The 20,189-nt window shown below is 42.4% G+C and overlaps 1 protein-coding gene across 1 annotated transcript in view; it reads left to right on the plus strand.

Annotated features, from left to right (window-relative positions):
* The window catches only part of Snd1 (staphylococcal nuclease and tudor domain containing 1), a 443,244-nt gene that overhangs the window by 232,431 nt on the left and 190,624 nt on the right, over positions 1-20,189 (plus strand). Inside the window, exon 13 of the mRNA XM_004642716.2 lies at positions 15,184-15,294. Coding sequence (XP_004642773.1) covers positions 15,184-15,294 — 111 coding nt within the window. The remainder of the gene's footprint in view (positions 1-15,183; positions 15,295-20,189) is intronic.

Below are 20,189 nucleotides of genomic sequence, written 5' to 3' on the forward strand. Positions count from 1 at the left end.
TGCCACATGCATCTCTTCGTTGTTGTCTCCACATTTTTTGGAGGAAGGGCCTGGCTTTGTAGTCTAGGCTGTCGTTGAGCTTAGTAAGTAGCTCAGATTGGCCATAAACTCACAGTGAACTCCTGCCCAGGCCTGCCAAGTAGTGGGATTGCTGGTGTACAACAACATACCTATTTTTTTTTTTTTTTGTATTTTAGATAAAGAATTTTCCCTACCTAATTATCTTCTATCAAGAGATCGTTTCTCCTACTAAGCCATCCTTTAAGAACAACTCTGCCACACTATAGAAGTCTCTTTCAGAAAGTTGGTTTCCTCTAGCGTGTTTTAGAAAATAAACAAAATAAGCTAAGGTGAAATCTAATATGGTTTAGTGCCCACAGCTACAAAATTGTTTTAACTGGTAAGCAGTTTATTGCCTGTGATTTGTTTATCCATTAAGAAATGAATGTAGTTGGGGCATCATTTTTGTTTCTGAACTTATCAAAAGTAGATCTTCACATTTTTCTTGTTTGTTCATTCTTCTAAGCACCTATAATTCATCTCTTTGCCTGAATACAATTCCCTCCCTCCCTCCCTCCCTCCCTCCCTTCCTCCCTTCCTTCCTTTTGCTTCAAGGTATTTTCTTTTCATATATTCCTTACTTTAGTGTTATTCTTGGCTCTTCCTCCACTGGCTTTGATCATCAGGGGCTATGTCCACATTTTCCTAACTTCATCATTAATCTTCTCCTGCCCAGCCCCTTTATATTTTCTTTCTTCTTTCTTTTTTTTTTTTTTTTTTTTTTTTGGCAGTACCGGGGATTGAACTCAGGCCCTTGCACTTGCCAGGCAAGTGCTTATTCTACTGAGCCATCTCCCTGGCCCCTCTTTTACATTTTCTTAGGAAGGTGGCCTGAACTGCAGGGTCCAAGTTGACTGGGGAGCCTCACAGAGATTCAGGTGTTCAGGTAGCGAGCACACCATGAAGCCCTTACTCAGAAGTGAGGTCACAGAGGACTGTAAGAGTCTTTTCCTGTTCTACTCCCTGGTATCTATGCAAAGGTTTAATGTTTTTAGTGCTGGCCACGTACACTGGGCCCTGTAATCAAGATCGGAATTGGGAGACTCTGGAGCAGATGGGATCGGTATGGCCTTTGCCACCCTACAGGCGCAATGAAGCCTTAGTGTGTCACCTGCCTCTCCTTGGGCCTCAGTTCCCATATTCTCTACTCTGCAGCAAAAGTGTGGCCCCAGTACACCATGCCTTTTATTTTTAAACTTGTACAATTAAATCCTCATAATGTAAAAAGTCGGTTATATCTTAGCAATTACTTTTGGTTGAAGAAACAGCACTAGCTGTCCTGATCAAAGAAGTTATAGGGTGAAGTTGTGAGAAACAGGATGAACTAACTAAAGACTGACAGCAGATTTGGGAACTAAATGGGACCAGGGCAGCTGCAAGGATCCAGGAGGCAAGAAAGCAAGTAGTTGTTTTTAGTTACAGCACTCTCACCACCTCTGCTAGGCATTGCTGAGGGACAACCTCATTGTAAATAAATTCTGACTGTCCCCTCTTTGTGTCACTGCTTGGCAAGAGTATGTTATACTAGGATACTCTGCCATGTGTCTATGCCCCATCTGCTGGAAACAAGAGCAAGAGTGGGCATCTGATTTTTGTCTTCCATAATACATAGCTTACGACTGCCTCCCATTAAGACCACGACAGTAAGATATGTCAAAGAACGACAATTACCTGTTACATGTATGATTTACATGCAAATCTGTCAAATGTTTGTTTGTAGCAAGGCTGGAAAAGGGCCTTGCACTAAGTATCTCCAGCCATTTTTTATATTGAGGCAGGTTCTGATTACCTAGGTGGGACTTGACCTTGCAGTCCTCCTGCTGAGCCCTGCCTCCAACATGTACTCAAAGACCTATATGCACATAAGGGTAGACAGGTAACATTCAGAACCTCTGTGAGATCTTTGATAATGGTAGGGAAGAGGAAGCACCCAGGATGACTACACAGGCTCAGTCATACTCTCTGCTATGACCGAGTAAGAGATGTTGAGAGTATTTTCACCCATAGCTATGTGCACACTCAACACATATCACACTCACACACCTCTTTCCTTTGTGGCTGGTGGGATTTTAAACCAGTACCTTGTGTGTGTTGACCATATATCCTGTCTATCACTGAGCTGCACCCAACACACTGCCCTTTTGTGAAATTTTGTTTCTCTAAAGAAAGGGGAGTGTAGGGGCCGGGGAGATAGCTCAGTAGAATAAGCGCTTACCTGGCAAGTGCAAAGGCCTGAGTTCAATCCCCGCTTCCACCAAAAAAAAAAAAAAAAAGAGGAGTAGAGAAAAATGAGGGACAAGGTAGCATAACCATGTCTACAGTAAACATTTCTCCTTGGAGTCTTGTCTATATTAAGAGAAGGCACGAGACATTTCTAAATCATTCTTCCCTCAAATAGGTCCTCTTAATTCCCAAATGGCTGGCAAATTATTATAATTTATATATATATGTATATGTATATATATAATTAGCATTAGAGTGGTCAAATTTATAATATGATGTGGATAGATTATTTTAATGTGCTAATACATTTTTAATGCATTAAGGGCATCTTAGGTAATTCATGTGCACATTATATTTATTCCTGTTTTATGGAATTTTAAAAGGACAGCAGTGTAATAAAGGGAAATGGGCTGAGACTCAGAAGGCTCTTAGAAGCCCATTGTGATGGTGCCATTCTCTGTTTTTCTCATTTACAATTTTTTTGAGTTTTTGTCTGGCTCTGTCTTCGTCTCTGTATGGAAGCATTTGGATTAGTTCATCTTTGTGGACTCTTTGCTCAAAAATTCTATGACTCAGTCAGTTATTACTTTGTTTTCATCCCACAGCCCACAGAACCCCTTGGGAACTTAGGGAGTGAAGTCAGTTTGCAGGCCAATAAATGTTTATTGAGTGCCTGTTGGTTGTGTGGCTCCTTTTTGGACCAGTAGGGAATACAGTCTAGGTGGTAAAACAAGGTACATCCACAAGGAAGATAGTAACACAGTGGTAACAGATAAGTGCCAAATGAGCGCGTAGCCCAGGGCCTAGGCGTGGCGTGAGTACGTTCTCTAGGTGGCTGAGCAGTGGACTGTGTGGGCCATGGGAGAAGGCTGGAAGACGCTTTGTGGAGCGTGGCTGGAGAACTCGTGAGGGTTCGTGGGCAAGATACCTCCAAGAGTCTGTTGCTCGCCATGTGGCACTGTTCGTTCAGTAGGAGACTGGATTTGGAGCCAGAAAACCCGGCTTCTGATTGTGGCTCTGCCACTCACAACAGGATTGCCTGCCGCAGGCTAAAGTGGTTTATGCTTTGGGGGAGGCGGAAGATAGGAATACCTCCATATTGTTAGAAGGATTTGGCTGCTACTTATTAAATATGAAATTATCTTTCAGTGAAATGATGGAAAAATTGGTTATCAGACAATCAAAAGCAGGGCTTGCCCAGGGTGGTTAGCAAGGTCCTGAGCACCCTGAAATGCCACCTTTTACTCCTAGCCTTTGGGAACCTTACTGATGGGCCATGACTGTCCCTTACAACAGTGCAGCCTTCCTGTGCTTCTGGCTTCTTATTTGTCACACAGATGGTAATATTTCCCTTGCTATTGATTTCGGGGAAGAAAGGAGTTAATGTAAGTCATTTAGAAAAGTGCGCTGTATTGGAGCTCCTACATTCCCCCTTCGCCCTGTCATTCCTCTCCTCCTCCATTCTCTCTCCTCTGCCCACCCCCTCCCCAACCCATTCTCTTACTTTCTCCATCTCCCTTCACCACTGTCACTTCAGAAATAATAAGTAAACATTTCTCTTTGTGTTGTTGCGGTCAGGGCCTGATAGGCAGAATGCTTGCCAGTCTGGAGAGGATTGATGTGGCAGTGTTTGGGTCAACATTGCAGTATGGACAGGTTAGGGAGGCTGTATAAACCATGTGCAAGGATGAGGGCCCCTGATCTGGGATAGTGAAAGGAAACAAATAAAACCACCAAGCATGAGAGAAAGAAGCCGTGTGGATTTGAGTTGAGATCATATTTTGGAATGAGGGCAGTATCCAGCCTAGATGACTGAGTAGGATGGTCCTGCTGATAGGACTGTTGGGAGCGAGAGCCGATTGGGTAGGATTTGGAAAGGCTTTAGTCTAGGGAAGCAAGGCTTATTTTTGAAATGCTACATTTTACGTGGTGGTGAATCATGCAAATAAATCCGTGTGTCCTGCAGATAGTTGGAAGTGTGAACGCCCGGCATGTCTAGCTCAGAGCACACCAGTTTGGCAGGCTTGGGAGCTTGTTAGACTACTTTCTTCAAGCTAGATCTCATATTTAATTGGTGGTCTTACTGTTTATGAAGGATGCCTATCTGTCCTGAAGTAAAAGGGGCACATTTCTTCTGCAGAGGGAATCTCATACTGGGGACGTTAGTTTGTCCTGCTGTAGAGAGAGAGATTTAGACAATCCTTTGCCATTTCCTTTTCTGAAACAGATAATTTTTTCTTTGCTGTTTTTCTTTTATGATTTTGATGGTTGGGGATAAAAAGAAATGTTAGGTATTTGAAGATGGACATTACTTTATTGCCATTTATTCTTAATGTGCCCCTCATACTTTAGGCAGCACTTGTCATGGTCCTGGGTGTCCCAGATGTTTTGCTGGCATGGAAATATGCTGGTACCTGGAAAAGACCTGGCATAATGGAACATAAGACTGGTTTTACTTGTCTCATAAAGCCATAACCATGATATTGCTGAATAATATCAAATAAGAGGTGGCAATAAGATTACAGTACTACAGAAATGCTGGGGGCAGAATAAAATTGACTATTTACTAAGCATAACTATTTCATAGAACTGTTTGATGTTATGCATCTTCCTCCTCTATATCTAAATCACTTTGACCCTTATTTTCAGACTCTCCTCTCCACTCCCCAGATCTATGAAGTGAAGTAGGTATTTAATTCTGCTTCCAACTATATTTCTGTCTCATTTTCCTCTTCAGTTGTTCTTTGAGGAGATCACATTAGGTATGCTCACCTGGGAAGGTAGGGCCTGAATGGAACTATGGTGATGGGTATAGTGTGGCTCAGAGGTACCTTGGAGTACAGAATTAGCTATTCTATCTAGTAGGATGAATATGAAGTGACATCTCTTTATGACCAGGTTTTAAAACTCGAGTCCCTGGACATCTTTGATTTTATTTTTCTTCGCAGTCCACAGGGTACTATCAGAGCTCAGTAGGATGTGGTTTGTGAAACTATGGGGGCTTTCGTTGGTGCTCAGCTGTAAGCCTATTATTAATAATGAGGTTGGGATAGGTATCTACTGGAGCAATATTAGGATTTATCTGATCTGTCTGCAAAACAGTAATATTGATATAGAATGGCTTTTCTCCATGTCTGTCTGCCTCTCATTTTTTTCCCTTTCTCTCCCCTCCTTTGTCCCTTTCTCTTTCCCTTCCTTACTGTCTTTCATTAAACATTTCTACCAGTGTTTATAGGTTCTCCTTGGTTTCTGGCTGTGCATCTTTTTTGAGTTCTCCAGATACAAGTCTATATCAGTATTCATTGTCTTCTTTTCACATTCCTCTCCCCATGAGGAAGACTGACTGATTTGTGATTTGCTTCTGTGTTCCAGGCCATACCTGCCTATGTCAAGTTTGGCTCTTTGGGGTGTCACCCTGGGGCTCTGGCTGTGTACCTCACTCTGCTTTGTAATGCAGCTGGGTTGGGGGTCACCAGAGACAGACACCTGGCTCTAGGAACCTGGAGCACGTATGCTCTTCCCCAAAACTCCCTAGACCTTAATATGCCCTGATAATCTTTGAATTTTTTATATTCCCCCTCACTTCACCCTGCTTACCAAAGCCTGGCTTACCAAGCCTGGCTAAGAACATAGAAGCATTTGAATGAATCTTCTTCTGTTTTCAATCTGTGTTGTGAATGCTGGGAAAGTCTCTAGCCACTGTTCAGATCCTCTGTGGCTATCTTGGCAATAGGATTCGTTCAATAAAAAAAAGGAACCATTCAGTGTAAAAAGAATTTAAAATCAATTTCAGTCAATTTCAGAACTATATAAGTTTACAGGGGAAGTAAAAAATAGAAAAGATAGGAGATTGAATAAATTGACCAAGGGTATGTGCTACTTTCCACTATTTCTAATTGTTGGTTCTTCCAAATGGAATCTCTTGTTGGCAGCTGCAGCTTGGCTATGTAAAAAGTAACTCCTGGCTTGCTGTGAAACAGACAAGGAGACCAAAAAGTCAGTTCAGTCAGCAGAGACTGGAGGCTCAAAGACGTCGGCGAGAGAGGCACAGAATGAGTTCTTGGAGATGTCATCAAACCAGCTTCTGGAAACACTTTTGCTTTGTAGGACTTTTTCCATTTGATGCATGACTAGAAAACAATCTCTCACTGAAAGATGTTTGTTCAGTGCCCATCGTCTCTAGGCTTTTCCTATAGAACTTTCTCCTTACCCTTCGTTAAGCATATTTTGTCAGCTTCTCAAAGTCAATTGTGTCACAAGCCTGCAATTGTCAGATTCCTACCTCCAAGAACCTGGTTGTGCAAAAGGTCCTAATGTAAACTTGCAGAGAGCTCTGACGGGAGCCTGGCACTGCACAGAGCAAGAAAATTGTTTTCTACCCATGTGAGCTTTTGGTGACTTTTCCTTTCTACTTGTCTCTAACTTGCTTGCAAAGAAAGTTACTAGCACCCTAGGGCTTCTCTCATAAATCAGATCCACAGAAGAGCATTGCCTCGACAGCTGATGGGAAGGAAGGTCGGCCATCTTGTATGTCCAAAATCAATACTGGAGCTCTTTCCACTGGGGATTTCCATCCTGGCACTTGCGAAGCTGCTATACTAAACTACAGCCAATATGTACAGTTGTGAAGTAGAGGCAGTTTGCCAGCAGTGGGATGTCTACCTTTGCGGTCATAGGTAACGAGGCCCAGGATACCTGCCTTATGTCTCACAGTAAGCAGGCATGGTGTGCATTTTGTGCTGAGTTTATAAAATTTGACCACACTACCTAGAAATTACTGCACAGAATTTGTATGCTAAGTGTGGATGCATGCGTGTGGATGCATATGTCTGAGCTACATATCACTATAGTTGCAGTGACTCTTTGAGTATAATGAGCTATTAATTACTGTTCAGTCCTTTAACCTTGACTAAAATATATTGCAGAAGTGTTTTTTTATGGGTTCACTCTATTCTTATATGTGCCACATGCATTTGCCTTAAGGAAAATATTCTGTTTTTGTAGTTTCCTTGGACACTTCAGTGACTGATAAAATGTAGATGGTTTTTAAGTGGAAAATGTTAAGCTCAAAGACCTAGATAAAGATCCATGAGCCAGAGCCACAGAGTTATCTATTATCCTTTTCAGTTGGAGAAGGAAGGGGTAGGCATGCAGGGGTGAGTTAAGTTATTATTCCTGTGCCCACTCTTGATCTTTATCCACTGAGCCCAGTTTCTGTTTTATCATATAGAATCTTCCCTTTGTGTTAGCTCTACTTATAGGCCCCCAGCCATATAAAGCACAGAATGTATGTGTAGGGAAGGTTTTACGTTTATTTTTTCCATTGAACTATGCATTACCTTTGACTGAAAGTATAACCATAAGGCAAATGTATAACATCTCATCAAATTTTCTTATCAGGAAGCAAGAGCACCCTTGAGAAGCTTTCCTTGCTTTTTTACTGTTTGACTCTTTGGAAAGCTAGTAGTGGGTGGTATCTGTAGATGAACAGAAATGCATTTGTCTTGCAGCACTTAGCACAGATCAGAGAGGCATATCTGCTCAGGGGGCATGTCTGACTTGGATGCTAGAGCCCAGTAGGTGGGTAAAGGAACAGTGACACAGAGCCAGGGCATCCACTCAGGAGGAAGTGACAGCAGTGGTACAAGATTGGTCACATTTGGGAGGAGCCAGCCTGTAAGTGAAAGTACTGAGGATAAGCCCTCCCACTGTCAGAGAAGTTCCAGATAGGGAAGGGAGAACAACTTGTGTTGCATTGGGATTGCGTGGGTGTCTCTATTAACTCTCAGTGTGTTGGTTCAGGTCCTCCAAGAAGCAAGTAGCAAGATAGACGAACTGTGTAAGACATAAATCGAAGAAGATGCCTCTGAGGGAAAATGGGAGGAGGGCTATGGGAGGCTGGAAAAGTCATAGCACAGTGTAGAGAAGCCTGCTGCAGAAGGGTAGATGGAGGAAGGGTGGTTAGGGAAAGTATGGGATGTGGGGCAGTGATAAGGACAATTCCCATAAACCCGATATTGAGACCTTACTGTAGTTTGAATGTATTGCCTTAGGTATACATGCTGTGAGCTTGCATTGGGTAATTCAACAGTGTTGGAGGTGGTGCCTAATCAGAGGGGTTTGGGTCCTGGGGGCAGAGACTATATGGATGTATTAATGCATTGACCTGGGACAATCACCAGAGCCTTGCTTTGCCTTGCCTTTGCTGTCCCTGTCCTTTCCTTTCTTTTCTTTTTCTTTTTCTTTTTTAGACAGGTTCTTGCTCTATAGTTAAGGCTGACCTTGAACTCAACCATGTAGCCCAGGCTGATCTCAAATTCGTGGTGACCCTACTGCCTCACATGTTGGAATTATAAGCACGTACCACTAGGCCCAGTGCAGAGCAGTTTTTTTAGAAAGCAAGCCCAAGTGCTTTTATCTCCTACCACTGTCATCAATTTATGAGATAACCAAGACCCTGTCTTTAAAAACGTACAATAGAAAGGATCTAGTCAGATACCCCCACCATGGCCTAGGACAGGGGTACTGAACCTGTGCACGTGTGCTATGGTGGGCACATGGAGCCTTCTTTTGACATGACCCAAGTCACCAACCCAGTCAAAGTTTGACAAATTATCAGTATGCACACAAGAGCAAAGATCACATTAATTGTGCAAAAGCTCACCAAACACACAAACTTTCTACCTTTCAATAAAAAGTTGTTTCACTGAAAGTGCTGTTACTGTGTTTTTCTTTTAAGACAAAAGATGTTAATATCTCTGTTGTTTTTTCTAAACTGAAACCTTAGTATTCCGGGTTAATTGCAGTGTTGGCGGTTTATGACAGTAAGTCTATTTGAGATTGCAGTCTGGGCTCTTGGTCTTTAAAAAAGGTTCTCCATCTCAATCACTACTTTGAAACTTCTTAGCTTCTGGTACCATGCACCAAACAAATCCTGTCTCCTCGCTTTTTTCCTCTCCCCTCTGCCCCCTCACCTCTCCTCTTCTCCCTGTTATCCAGTCTCACGTATTCTATTAGGACAGAAAATGGACTGAGACAGTCCACACCGCCCATCCGCGGAGTCCTGTGTCTCCTCTAGGTCCATCATCGGAGCTCTGCTGGCTCAGTTACTGGCTTGGAGCAGCTGGTAGAAAGCATAGCCCTGGCTGAAATAGCCGTGCTGGATTTCAGCGCGCGCAGCAGCTGGGCTGTCAGTCGGTTACACTTCTGCAGTCAGCAAGCCCAGAGGCACGTGTTTGTGATGGCCATATAATTTTCAACAGTTAGATATAGAAATAGAAGTATAGAAGTAAATATAGATGTAAATGTAGGCTCCTTAGAGAAATGGCTAATTCCAGAGCTGGGGAAGACATTACATGATAAACCTGGAACATAGTGTGCCAGAAAAAAAAAGGGAAAACTCAAAGAATGATAGAGGACTTGTCCAAGTGACACTGAATCCAGTTTGTCCCTGCTCCCACTGGCCAAACAGGAACAGTTTGCACAGCAAAAGGAAGAAAAGTAGCAACGGATTAAAAACATTTGGGGAAAATGATGTCTCATGAAGGCATACTAATATGTGTACAACTAAATAAATGAACAACTTGGGAGTTTGGTAATGAAAATCACATAGTTCAAAGCGTTTCCCCACAAAGTAGTTATTAATTACAAAGAGGAAGAGTGGAGAAGCCTTGTGGACACCACCCCAATCAAGTGATCTAAGGTAAAATTATCAAGAAATTATAAATCACTTGATAACTTAAATCTATTCATTAAGAAATATATAAACCAAAATAACTGGCTTGTATTCTCCAGAAGTATTAGGGCCATATGAGTCAAAGAAAGACAAAGCAATGGCTCCAGACTAAAGACACTGGACAGCTGAATGGTGGAATACCTGTGAACTGCAGCCATCCTTGCTTGCCTGAGGTTTCATATGTTCATATCCAGCCTCAGTCCAGATATGTTAAATGAAAGCCAGGGATATAGCTCAGTGGCACAGCACCTGCCAGGCAAGCGTGAGGCCCTGAGTTCAATTCCCAGGCCAAAACAAAACATACATAGATAGATAGATAGATAGATAGATAGATAGATAGATAGATAATGAAAACAATTAGAAATAGTTCATAAATTATAAATTATGTGCCATTCTAAACAGCATGATTGAATCTCATGCCATCCTGTCCAGGATGTGGGTCATTCCTTTGTCCAGATGTTCTATACTGTGTGTGGTCCCTTTAGTGACTTAGCAGCAGTCTTGGTTTTTAGATTGACTGGCATTCTATTGTGTTGTTTATGCTCAGTTAACCAATTATTTTAATAATGGCCCTAGAGGGCAAGAGTCATGATAATAGCAATTCAGGTTTGCAAAGGTGAAGCTGTTACATACACTTTTTTTTTTGGAGACAGAATCTTGTTATGCATTCTATGCTGATCTTAAACTCTGAGGCTGTCCTCCTGCCTCAGCCTCCCAAGTGCTGGGATTATAGGAATATGGTACCACACCTAGCTTTAAGAAGATACTTTGCGAGAATAGACTTATTTAACTGTCATTATAGTATATTGTTACAGCTGTACTATTATTATTTTTCATTCTTTACCTAATTTACAAAGTTGGCAGGTAGTGCATTTGTAGGAAAGAAAAAAAGCATGAAAGTACAGCACCACCTAAAAGCACAGTTGTCTGTTATTTTGGGGATTGAGTCTAATATGCTGCACAGATACCAAAACCCATGATGCTTGAGTCCCTTACATAAAGTGTCGCAGTATGTGCATATAACTTATGCGTATCCTCACATGTACTTTTCAATTTTTTCTCGACTACCTACAGTACCTAATACAACTTAAATACTATGTACGTAGTTGGTATTCTGTATTGTTCAGCAAGTGACAAAAGTATACATGGTTAGTATAAATAAGATTTTTTAATATGTGAATATTTTCAAGATGGCACAGACAGAGGGCTGGCAGTAGAGAGGGGTCAGTACTGTCCTCGGCCTCAGACATCACCTGGTAGTCTTGGGACATAGCTTCCACTGATGAAAGTGGGCTGCTGCTGTAGGTCCTTTTGTCTTAAGTATTACATTAGAACAGTTCGTTTGTGATTTAGATTGTAGTAATGAGTCTGTTAAGATCCTAGTTCTGCTCACTCTTAGAATGTGCAGGAAGAGTCTGGATTATAGGAAGTATACATAGGCAGTCTCGAGAGGTGATGGTATAAATGTCAGCCAGTTATTCTGAAATGGGTCAAGAAAAGGAATGTGTTCTTCGGTATGAAAATCACATAGGGGTTGTGTATAATTTAAACAATTTTAGACAGTTATCTCACCTGGCAATATTTTATTTGTTATTTCAGTGTTGGGGTGGTATAAACAATGAGGAAGTGAGGCACATGTAATCAAACACTTAACTGGTCAGAGTGAAATTTTACTCTTTGTTTTGGCTTGAGTTTTTTGAAATGAAGTCTCACTATGATGCCCAGACTGCCCTCAAATGCAGTCCTCTGCCTTAATGTCCCAAGTCCTCGAAGAGCAGCCATAGGCCACCACAGCAGCATGGAAGTTTACTTTTTAAGATTCCTGCTCTCCTGTATGGGCGTGAAACACGTTGGCTCCGTGAACAGAAGACCTGATAGTTTCCCCATTGTCATTTAGTGGAAAAGTATGAGCTTGCTACAACCTGTTACTATACAGAAAGGAGTGGGAAGGGAAAACGCCAACTACTTAGAGAATTTGTACAAAGCCTGCTTGGGAGACCCATGCTGTTGTATTTCTGTCAGGAACACTTGATGATGCCTGCAGGAAGTGTTCATTTTTAATAGAACCCTCAATTTCTCCTTGCCTTCGGAGATGACATTCAATCCCAGCACTAATTCCAGTACCAAGAGAGATGACAGACCGTTAGACCTCCAAGGCTGTGGGGTCCCTTTCTACATGCTGATTATGAATCATCCAGCCATGCCAGACATGTGTAATTGGGGTAGAATTACTGATACACTCAAGAAAGCAGAACTTATAAATTTGTCTGAAACAGCGTAATGTAATGGCACACAACTAAATGTCCTCTTTTCTTACTGGGCAGCCTATCGACGTGCTAGTGTTGGGTTCTGAGCCATATTTAGCCAAAGAAATCTCCTGACCTTTCATTAGCAGCCAAAAGAAATGAATGAGACAGTCAAGTACATGGATCTAGGCTAATTCTGTTCTCACTCGCTCCTACTCGCTTTTCATATTGCGGTGTCAGATAACAGGGAGGAAAAAGGCAAAAGCTGGGAAGGCATGGAGAAAGTTACTGTCCTGGTTTCTACGCCTGGCAAACTTGACTAGAAAAATATGTTCCAGCATTATATTTACAAAATGACTGGGTGTTTTTCTTACACTTAAAAAAAATCTGAATTTTTTTTTCTGGATGTTTTAAAGCAAAAGTAAAATAAATTGCTACATTGAAAAGTCATTCTTACCCCAAATGAGCTAAATAATTCAGTTTAGAAAATATTTATTGTCTGCCTTGTGCAGAGTGCTTGCTAGCAAATGGTGCAGAGAGTAAGAAAAATGTGACCCTTGACCTCACAGAGCTCATCGTTTAGCAGGGAAGGTAGACACTGAGTTAGTAATTGCAGTACTTATTACTTGATAATTTATGATGCTTTATGGGGGGGTGCACCATAAAGAGAATACGTGCAAGTCTCCATGCCTGGAATATAGTAAATGCCCAATGATGAAGGTTATTATTATTTCATGTATTTTTTTTTCCTCTTTTTACTGCTATGCACCAGTACTACAACTGTTCCTCCAGGGGAAATCTGTAATTAGGATAAGAAACTGAGAGAACACAGCTCTCTGATGCTGAGTTTTAGAAGGAAGGGAGAGGCAAACCGTGGGAAGAGTGTGGAGTGAGCATGCGCATGGCAAATCTTAACTGTTGACGGTTTCTGGTGGGATAAAGAGGGCAAGGACGATGAAGAGTAGCAAGGGCTTGTGCCCTAGGTGCTGTACCAGCCTGGCAGGTACTCAGTGATTCTGGGAATTGATTTGAGCAGCATTAATAGGACCAGATCATTAAAGAGTTGTGCTTAGTATTGGAAGCTCGTCTGTGAAATTTTCCTTGCTTGTGCTCTGATTCCAGCCTTCTCCAGCCCCCATGTATTGGCTGTAAAATGTCAGTGTTCAGTAAATCATAATGCAATAACAAATATTTCTTTATTCTGTTGGCATTTAAAATTGCCAGGACATATCAAACTGTCAGAAGTATAGTTGGCCCCTACCCCCCTTCCTATCCTTGTCACTAGCTCTTTGGTAGGCGGAGCTTCTCTCCTGCCCCATTAGGGCTCCTTGGTGACAACCTTAGTTAAATCCTCTCCATGTAGCAACATCTACATCTGCTGATTTGGGGTTGCTACCTTCTCGGAGCTGCCAAACACAACTCTGTGATAATGACAGCATTTGCCAGCATGCTTATGCGGTGACTCAGGAGACAGGGTGGCCAGCACAGCAGCCTCTTTGTGGGAGTGGATTTTGAGAAGTGCTAATTCCGTGGTGGTTTGGAGATATTAATATCATGCTGGCAGTAGATAAACAGCCAGCAGAGGGGCATAGAATGAGAAGTGAATCAGCCGCAGCATCTTTTCCTCCTTTCTCTACTAGCACGTATTTTGCTTCTTTTAAGTCTGTTCTCCTGAGGGTAGATGTCTAGAGCCCTTAAATGGCTTAAACATGCACCAGTACTGATGAGTCTGGCTCCCACATCCCTACAGTGTCATTTTCTAAGGACCACTGGTGTGCTAAGAGTTAACTACATTTTCAGACAATACTAAATCATAGCATATGGCACAGCAGCCTATTGCTTACTGTACCCTCTCCCTAAAGGGCAGTGAACCAGATGGTGTGAGGGGAGCCTTTGGTGTAATCATGACAGACACAAAGAAAGACATAGCCACCATGCTCCCTCAATAATATCATGTGTCTTGCTTTCCAGAATGTGCTATAGTTAATTTTCTAAAAATATGTTTTTGCAGTTAGATGTTCACATTAAAGTTCTCTTTCAAGGTTGGGGTGGGACTATGCAAATAGGCTTTTTTTGTTGCTTTAGTGTCTTTTCCCATGCACCTTCTCTAGTTCCTAGCTGCAGCGGGCCTTATAGTGACACCTCTCCTTCCCTAGTGGGAGCAGCTTTCCTGTTCTAGTGAAGAAAAAAGATTCAACTGCAGTTGAGAATTGCTTCATGTCCAGTTTTAATCGGAGATCCTTTGTGGCCTATTGGAGTGTGACTCAAAACTGGTCATCTGCTGTTTTATGCCTTTCTGGTTTTCCTTTCCCCATCTGATTTCCTTCCAGCAGATCAGTTTCTTCCCAGTGTCCCTCTTCCCCAGTGCGTTCGTGGCTCTCCTTCAAGCCCATTTTGGGTGGGAGATCCACTGTCAGGAGTCGTGATGAGAAGAGAAGCACTTTGTTAGGTTAAACCAGCATTTCTAACATTGCCCAAGTAAAACAAGGCATTTTCTGCTTACAGTATAGGCTGGGAAGGAGATTTTGAGAAATTTAGGTCATGCTTTTATGTGTCTCGTTTTTTATCTTTGTGCCTCATATTTTAGAACAGACTTTTCTTGAGGGTAGTGACTTGTTTATATCATTCTGTAAATAGCCCAACCTAATGTGGGCTTTTTACAAATTTTTTTTCTAGTTTTTATGTATGGATTGATATAGCATCTGACTGTACTAACCAGAAAAATGCTGAGCTAGGGGACTTTATTATTCAGCCTTCTATTTGGATGTTTAGCTTAGCAGCTCTTTGGTCTTGGAATCTTTAGCTTCTCCCTCCCTCTGCCAGAATGCGTTAAGACCTCCAGGTGCTAACTGTTATTATTTCTGTTGACTGAGCCCCACGTGTGCCTCTAGTGCTCACTGACCTACCTTTCTGTTGCAGAAACATTGCTGAGGCTCTTGTCAGCAAAGGTCTGGCCACAGTGATCCGATACCGGCAGGATGATGACCAGCGGTCCTCGCACTATGATGAGCTGCTCGCTGCGGAGGCCAGGTGAGTCCAAAACATGCCTCTAGTAAACACGTAGAGACTCAGAGCCCCCTTTATTCAGTCTCACTATTGTGCCTATGCCTGAGCCGAATGGGTTGGGAAATCTTAAGCTAATAGAGCTTATATTCATAAAAATGAGAAGGCACTAAATTTGCAGGCCAAGCCTTGTTAAGTTTATTTGGGCCTTATTTTTCAAATATGCAAAAATATATTAGATATGATCTCCCTATACTGGCATAAAAGAACCATGGATAGGAACAGTATATTAGATATTTTTATCACTACCCCTAGGACTAGCAGGGAAGCCCTGTTGGTGCACAGTACACTTGCCTCTGTCTTCTACCTTCCGAGATGTCTTCTCCTAGCCCCTCCCACTTACCACCTCTAGACCTTTTGTCATGTACAAAGGAAATGAAAACATTTATTAAGAAATGAGTTTTGGTTTCACACACTTCTGACAGCTGGCAGGAGAGCACTTGAGAAGCCCTGTGACATTTTACTTTTGTCCTTCATCCCGGTGGCTGGTTGCCCCAAGGACGTGCATACTGCTCAGCAGTGTTTTTTGCCAATGACATTCCTCAAGGCGCTTACTCTGGGAGACTTTTGCCATGAGGCAGTATTGGTAGTGGAGTGATTTCTAAAACTGAGCTACTCAGTGTTGCGCTAACTTGGATGGCTCAGCATACTGCCTGGACCCCACCAAGTATACCTACCCCTTGCCTTACAGTGATGGTGTGTGCCCGCTTCACTTGGCAGCCTCTCCATGGCCTCTAGGACCCATTGAGCTCCAGAATTTGGGGCATTATCAGGTTATACTCTCTGGTTAGGGAAATTGAGCTTGAGTGTGTTATTACCTATTCTCAGCCTCAGACTTTGTCATTGAGATCACCACTTTTGCTCTTTGTCCCAGAACACTGCCCTGATGTGTGACATTTATCTCTAACATGGTATCACATCCTGACGGATAGAGCATCTATAGAATGTCACACAGAATGTCAGCTGAGAAATCAAGACTGATTGTCAGGCAAGCTGTTGAGGCTTTGGGGGTATTTTGTGTGTGAGTGTGTGTGTGTGTGTGTGTGTGTGTGTGTATACAGGGAATCGAACTCAGGACCTTGTGCTTGCCAGACAGGCACAGTGTCACTGTGCTATAGCCCTGGCTACTAGGACATGATTCTCAGGTACAAAACATTTTAGTGAAAATATCCATATCATTGTTTACATCCCATTTGTGGCCACTATTAAAGAGATAATATATTATACATCAGTAATTGCCATTTTTCATAATCCCCCTCACCTTCCTGTATCATCACTAATTCCAGGTAGGCTCACAGAACCCATGATGGGAAATGCAGAGGCACATCTCCTAATCCTGTGGCATCATGTAGCTTTTTAGCCCCTTCAGAAAGTGGACAGTCACTAAACTGTAAGTGGCATTCACAGGATGGGCACTGATGGCAGCATCAAGCGCAGCTTAGGCAAACAAGTACTAAGAGAAATGCAGTGAGATGTGTTCTCGTATTTCTAGCGCTAGGTGTGTGGTACCATTAGTGAATGTGTAATTCTGACAGGAAGGTAAGCATGGAAATAATTTGCAGAGCTGTCCTGGAAAGTGAAGCAGGAAGAAGCTCTCTTATTATGCTGTAGGAATAGCCAAGGTGTATCTTGTAAGTGTTGTTTACTGACTACACATATAAAGGGGAAGTGTTTTAAGATTTAGGTTTTAAGGAAACAGCCCTGTAATGCTGATTTTGTGCTGCAGGAATACGAGATGTTTGCTTGCTATAGCATTGAACTGCCTAGAGATAATTGTGTTGAGCCTTGCTTTTAGACTGATGGCAGAAAAAAGTGGCTTCGAGGCCATCACACTGTTGCAAGTTGAGTAAACAGACAGAAATTATGGCTTCCCCAAACCCTGAGCCATTGCCCTGGGCAACCCAGGCCTCACAAGGCCTTAGGAGACATGGCCAGTCTGAGCTATGAGTGGGTTTCCTTTGGAACCTTACTGCCAGTGAGCCCTAAGACAGTGGCACAGGGCCACCATGTAGATGCTGATCTACACAGGGTGAAGTGAGTGCCAGGAAAGACCAGAACACCTGCTAGGCAGCAGTGCTACTTTTGTAGCCACTGAAAAACATTTCCAGTGCAGAGTCTACCTTTCATTTTTTTTTTATTTATTCATTTATTTTGCAAATAATGAAGTCAGTCTCTTCCAGACCACCTGTGTTCTGACACTCAGCTTTCTCTTAGTTTGACATTGACTCAAAGCACTCCATTCACCTATGACAGCCTCTAAATCCCCCTGCCCCCAGCATTCTCACCTGCTTGTGTCACATAAGAACGTGTCACAGCTCTTTTTACATACTCTTCTACCCTTCATCCTGCCTGCCTGTTGAATGTTATCTGAGTAGTTTAGGGTTCTTTCCCCCTAGGTAGTAGATTAGGTATATTTTTTCCGGTTCAACTCTGCTTTGTGATTTGATCGCCCTGTCGATGTGGTTCCTCTACCTCCCAGCTCAGTGTCCTCTGTAGATCTCATTAGTGAGTTGTTTACTCCCTCTTTTGGGCCCTGAATAGAACCCCTCAATAAGAAAGGCTTTTGTGTTGACCTCAAGTCTCTAACTGCATGGACTGTCACCTGACTGTCCTTTGTTTATTATCCTTCAGCCACTTTTTAATCTTCAGTTATTGTGTACTGAACCAAGCCAATTTGAATTAATTTCCCAAATAAAATTTCTTGTGCTACTGTGTCTAATGCTTTGGCAAAACCCAAATTAACAACACCTTCTGCATTTGTATCAGTCATTTATTCTGAGGTTGTTTAGGTGGGTTAAGGCAAGTTGCAAGGCCATCATTTTCATTAGCCCCTCAAGGATGTCTGTTCTAACCTGTTCCCCTGACCCTGACCTTGGTTACCTGTTTTTCTCTTGTGTTATTGCTACTGATACTGGCTGTGGTGCATGTGGTCTTCATTGCCTTTGCTTTCTAGTGCAGTGCCTGGCCGTGAATCCTTTTAGAGAATGTTCCAAGCTTTGCAAGAAAGGGCAGGCTGTTAACTTCTCTGACTTCTTGGGTCAGCACAGCTTCCTGCCTGGGAGTTGATGAGCTTTCCCAGGGCTGCAGCCTCTGTTTCTCTGTGAAGAGGATGATCTGCCAACATTCCTCAGATCATCTCTGGGGAGCTCAAGGAGTGTTATGTTGGGTGCTCATTGAGAGAACGGGTGAAACAAAGGAAGAGAAGAATGCCTATGTGCAGTCGTTTGCCAATAGTTTTCTAGCACGTCCACCTGCCTGCTGGAAACAAACTCGACCACCTGCCTTAGCAGCCAAGTGCAGCTTTCTTACCCTTTGGGGTACCTTTCTTCCAGTGTCTGTCTGCTGATGGGAACCCAACCCTTCATTGTGTCTCAAATAATTGGCCCATCTAGTGTAGCCACATCTTTTTCTTTAGAGGATAAATAAGCCTCTAATTCTCAAAGACCTTCCTTTCTAGCTCAGATGTCTGTCATCAGCTGCCTCCTACCTTGTCACCTTGTGTCCCAGTAAGATAAGGTTTTGGCTGTTCCTTGCATATATCAGGCCCAGTTTCTCTCACTGGCTGCAGTGAAAAGCCTGTGAAGCTCCACTGTGTTTCTCCCACTATTTTGTTGTTTTTGCTATTTTGTCTTTTGAGTCAGGGCCTTGCTCTGTAAATCTGGCTGATCTTTAACTCAGTGGGTAACTCAGGCTGGCCTCCAACCCTCTTGTCACCCTCTTGCCTCAGGCTTCTGAGTGCTGGGATTATAGGCATATGCCACCATGCCTGGTATACCCAGTATGTTTAATAAAAAGAACTTGTGTATAGCTGACCCTCCGTTCTTTGCGACACTCCTAATCCTGGGTCTTCTTTTAAGAGCCATCCTCTAGGCTGCCTAGGGAATGTGACACATTTTTGTATGATCCTAATGTTTAATCTTCAAATTAACTATACAGATTTCCAGTTTTTATTTTACTTTAGTATTGGTTAGCCAACCTACCATATTCCTAGTTTAGGTGAGTGTTTTAAATTATTTTTATAAGTATTCCCAATATAGACATCATTGAGACCCCTTCTATTTTGTAAAACACTACAAGAACGTGCAGTTTCCTCTATCACAGGTACATGGTATCACATAGCCAGTGTGATGTTAGAGAGACCAGAGTGTGAGTTTCATCACCATGCTAGATGTTGACATGGGCTTTTTGTGGAACAAGTTACAGAAAAGGAAGACAAGCAGGTAACAATGGGAGGCAGATCGAAGTGTAGTTTTATGCCATTTTCTTTAGGTATGTACACACATGCACAGGATATCCTAAGCTACCCACATTAAAATTACAATATTTTGGGCTGTGGAGATAACTTGCTGGTCTAAGCACATGCCTGGCAAGTACAAGTTCCCGAGTTCGATCCCTAGTACCTCATGCTGTGCTGGCCTTGGGCCATATTGGCCACCAAAACGGGGCATGGTGGCGCATGCCTGTAATCCTGGCACTGGGGAGGCTGAGACTGGAGGATCACTACAAGTCCGAGCTGCATAGGGAGACCCTGTACCAAATAAATAAATGAATTTAAAAACTTATATTTTAAGAATTCCTAAAAACTTAGAATCTTTAGAGTCTGATTATAGTTATGCTAAGTCTTAAGTTTGGGCTTTATTCTTGTGAGGTACCTTTTAATTCTAAGATTTTATGTTTTCCAGATAGGTTATTTGTGTTCAGAAAAGAAACCAATGAATGATGCTGACCATGAGAAAGCAATTGTACTGAACAATCTAGCATCTAAGCAGATTTAGATGAATTTAGATTAATTCTGGACACACATAATGAGGTTAGGGTTATCTCAGGAGAAAAGAAAAGGGCAGGTTCTCTTATCTTTTTAC

This window comes from Octodon degus, unplaced genomic scaffold (genome assembly GCF_000260255.1).
Source record: "Octodon degus isolate 3935 unplaced genomic scaffold, OctDeg1.0 scaffold00160, whole genome shotgun sequence".
NCBI classification, from domain to species: domain Eukaryota; kingdom Metazoa; phylum Chordata; class Mammalia; order Rodentia; family Octodontidae; genus Octodon; species Octodon degus.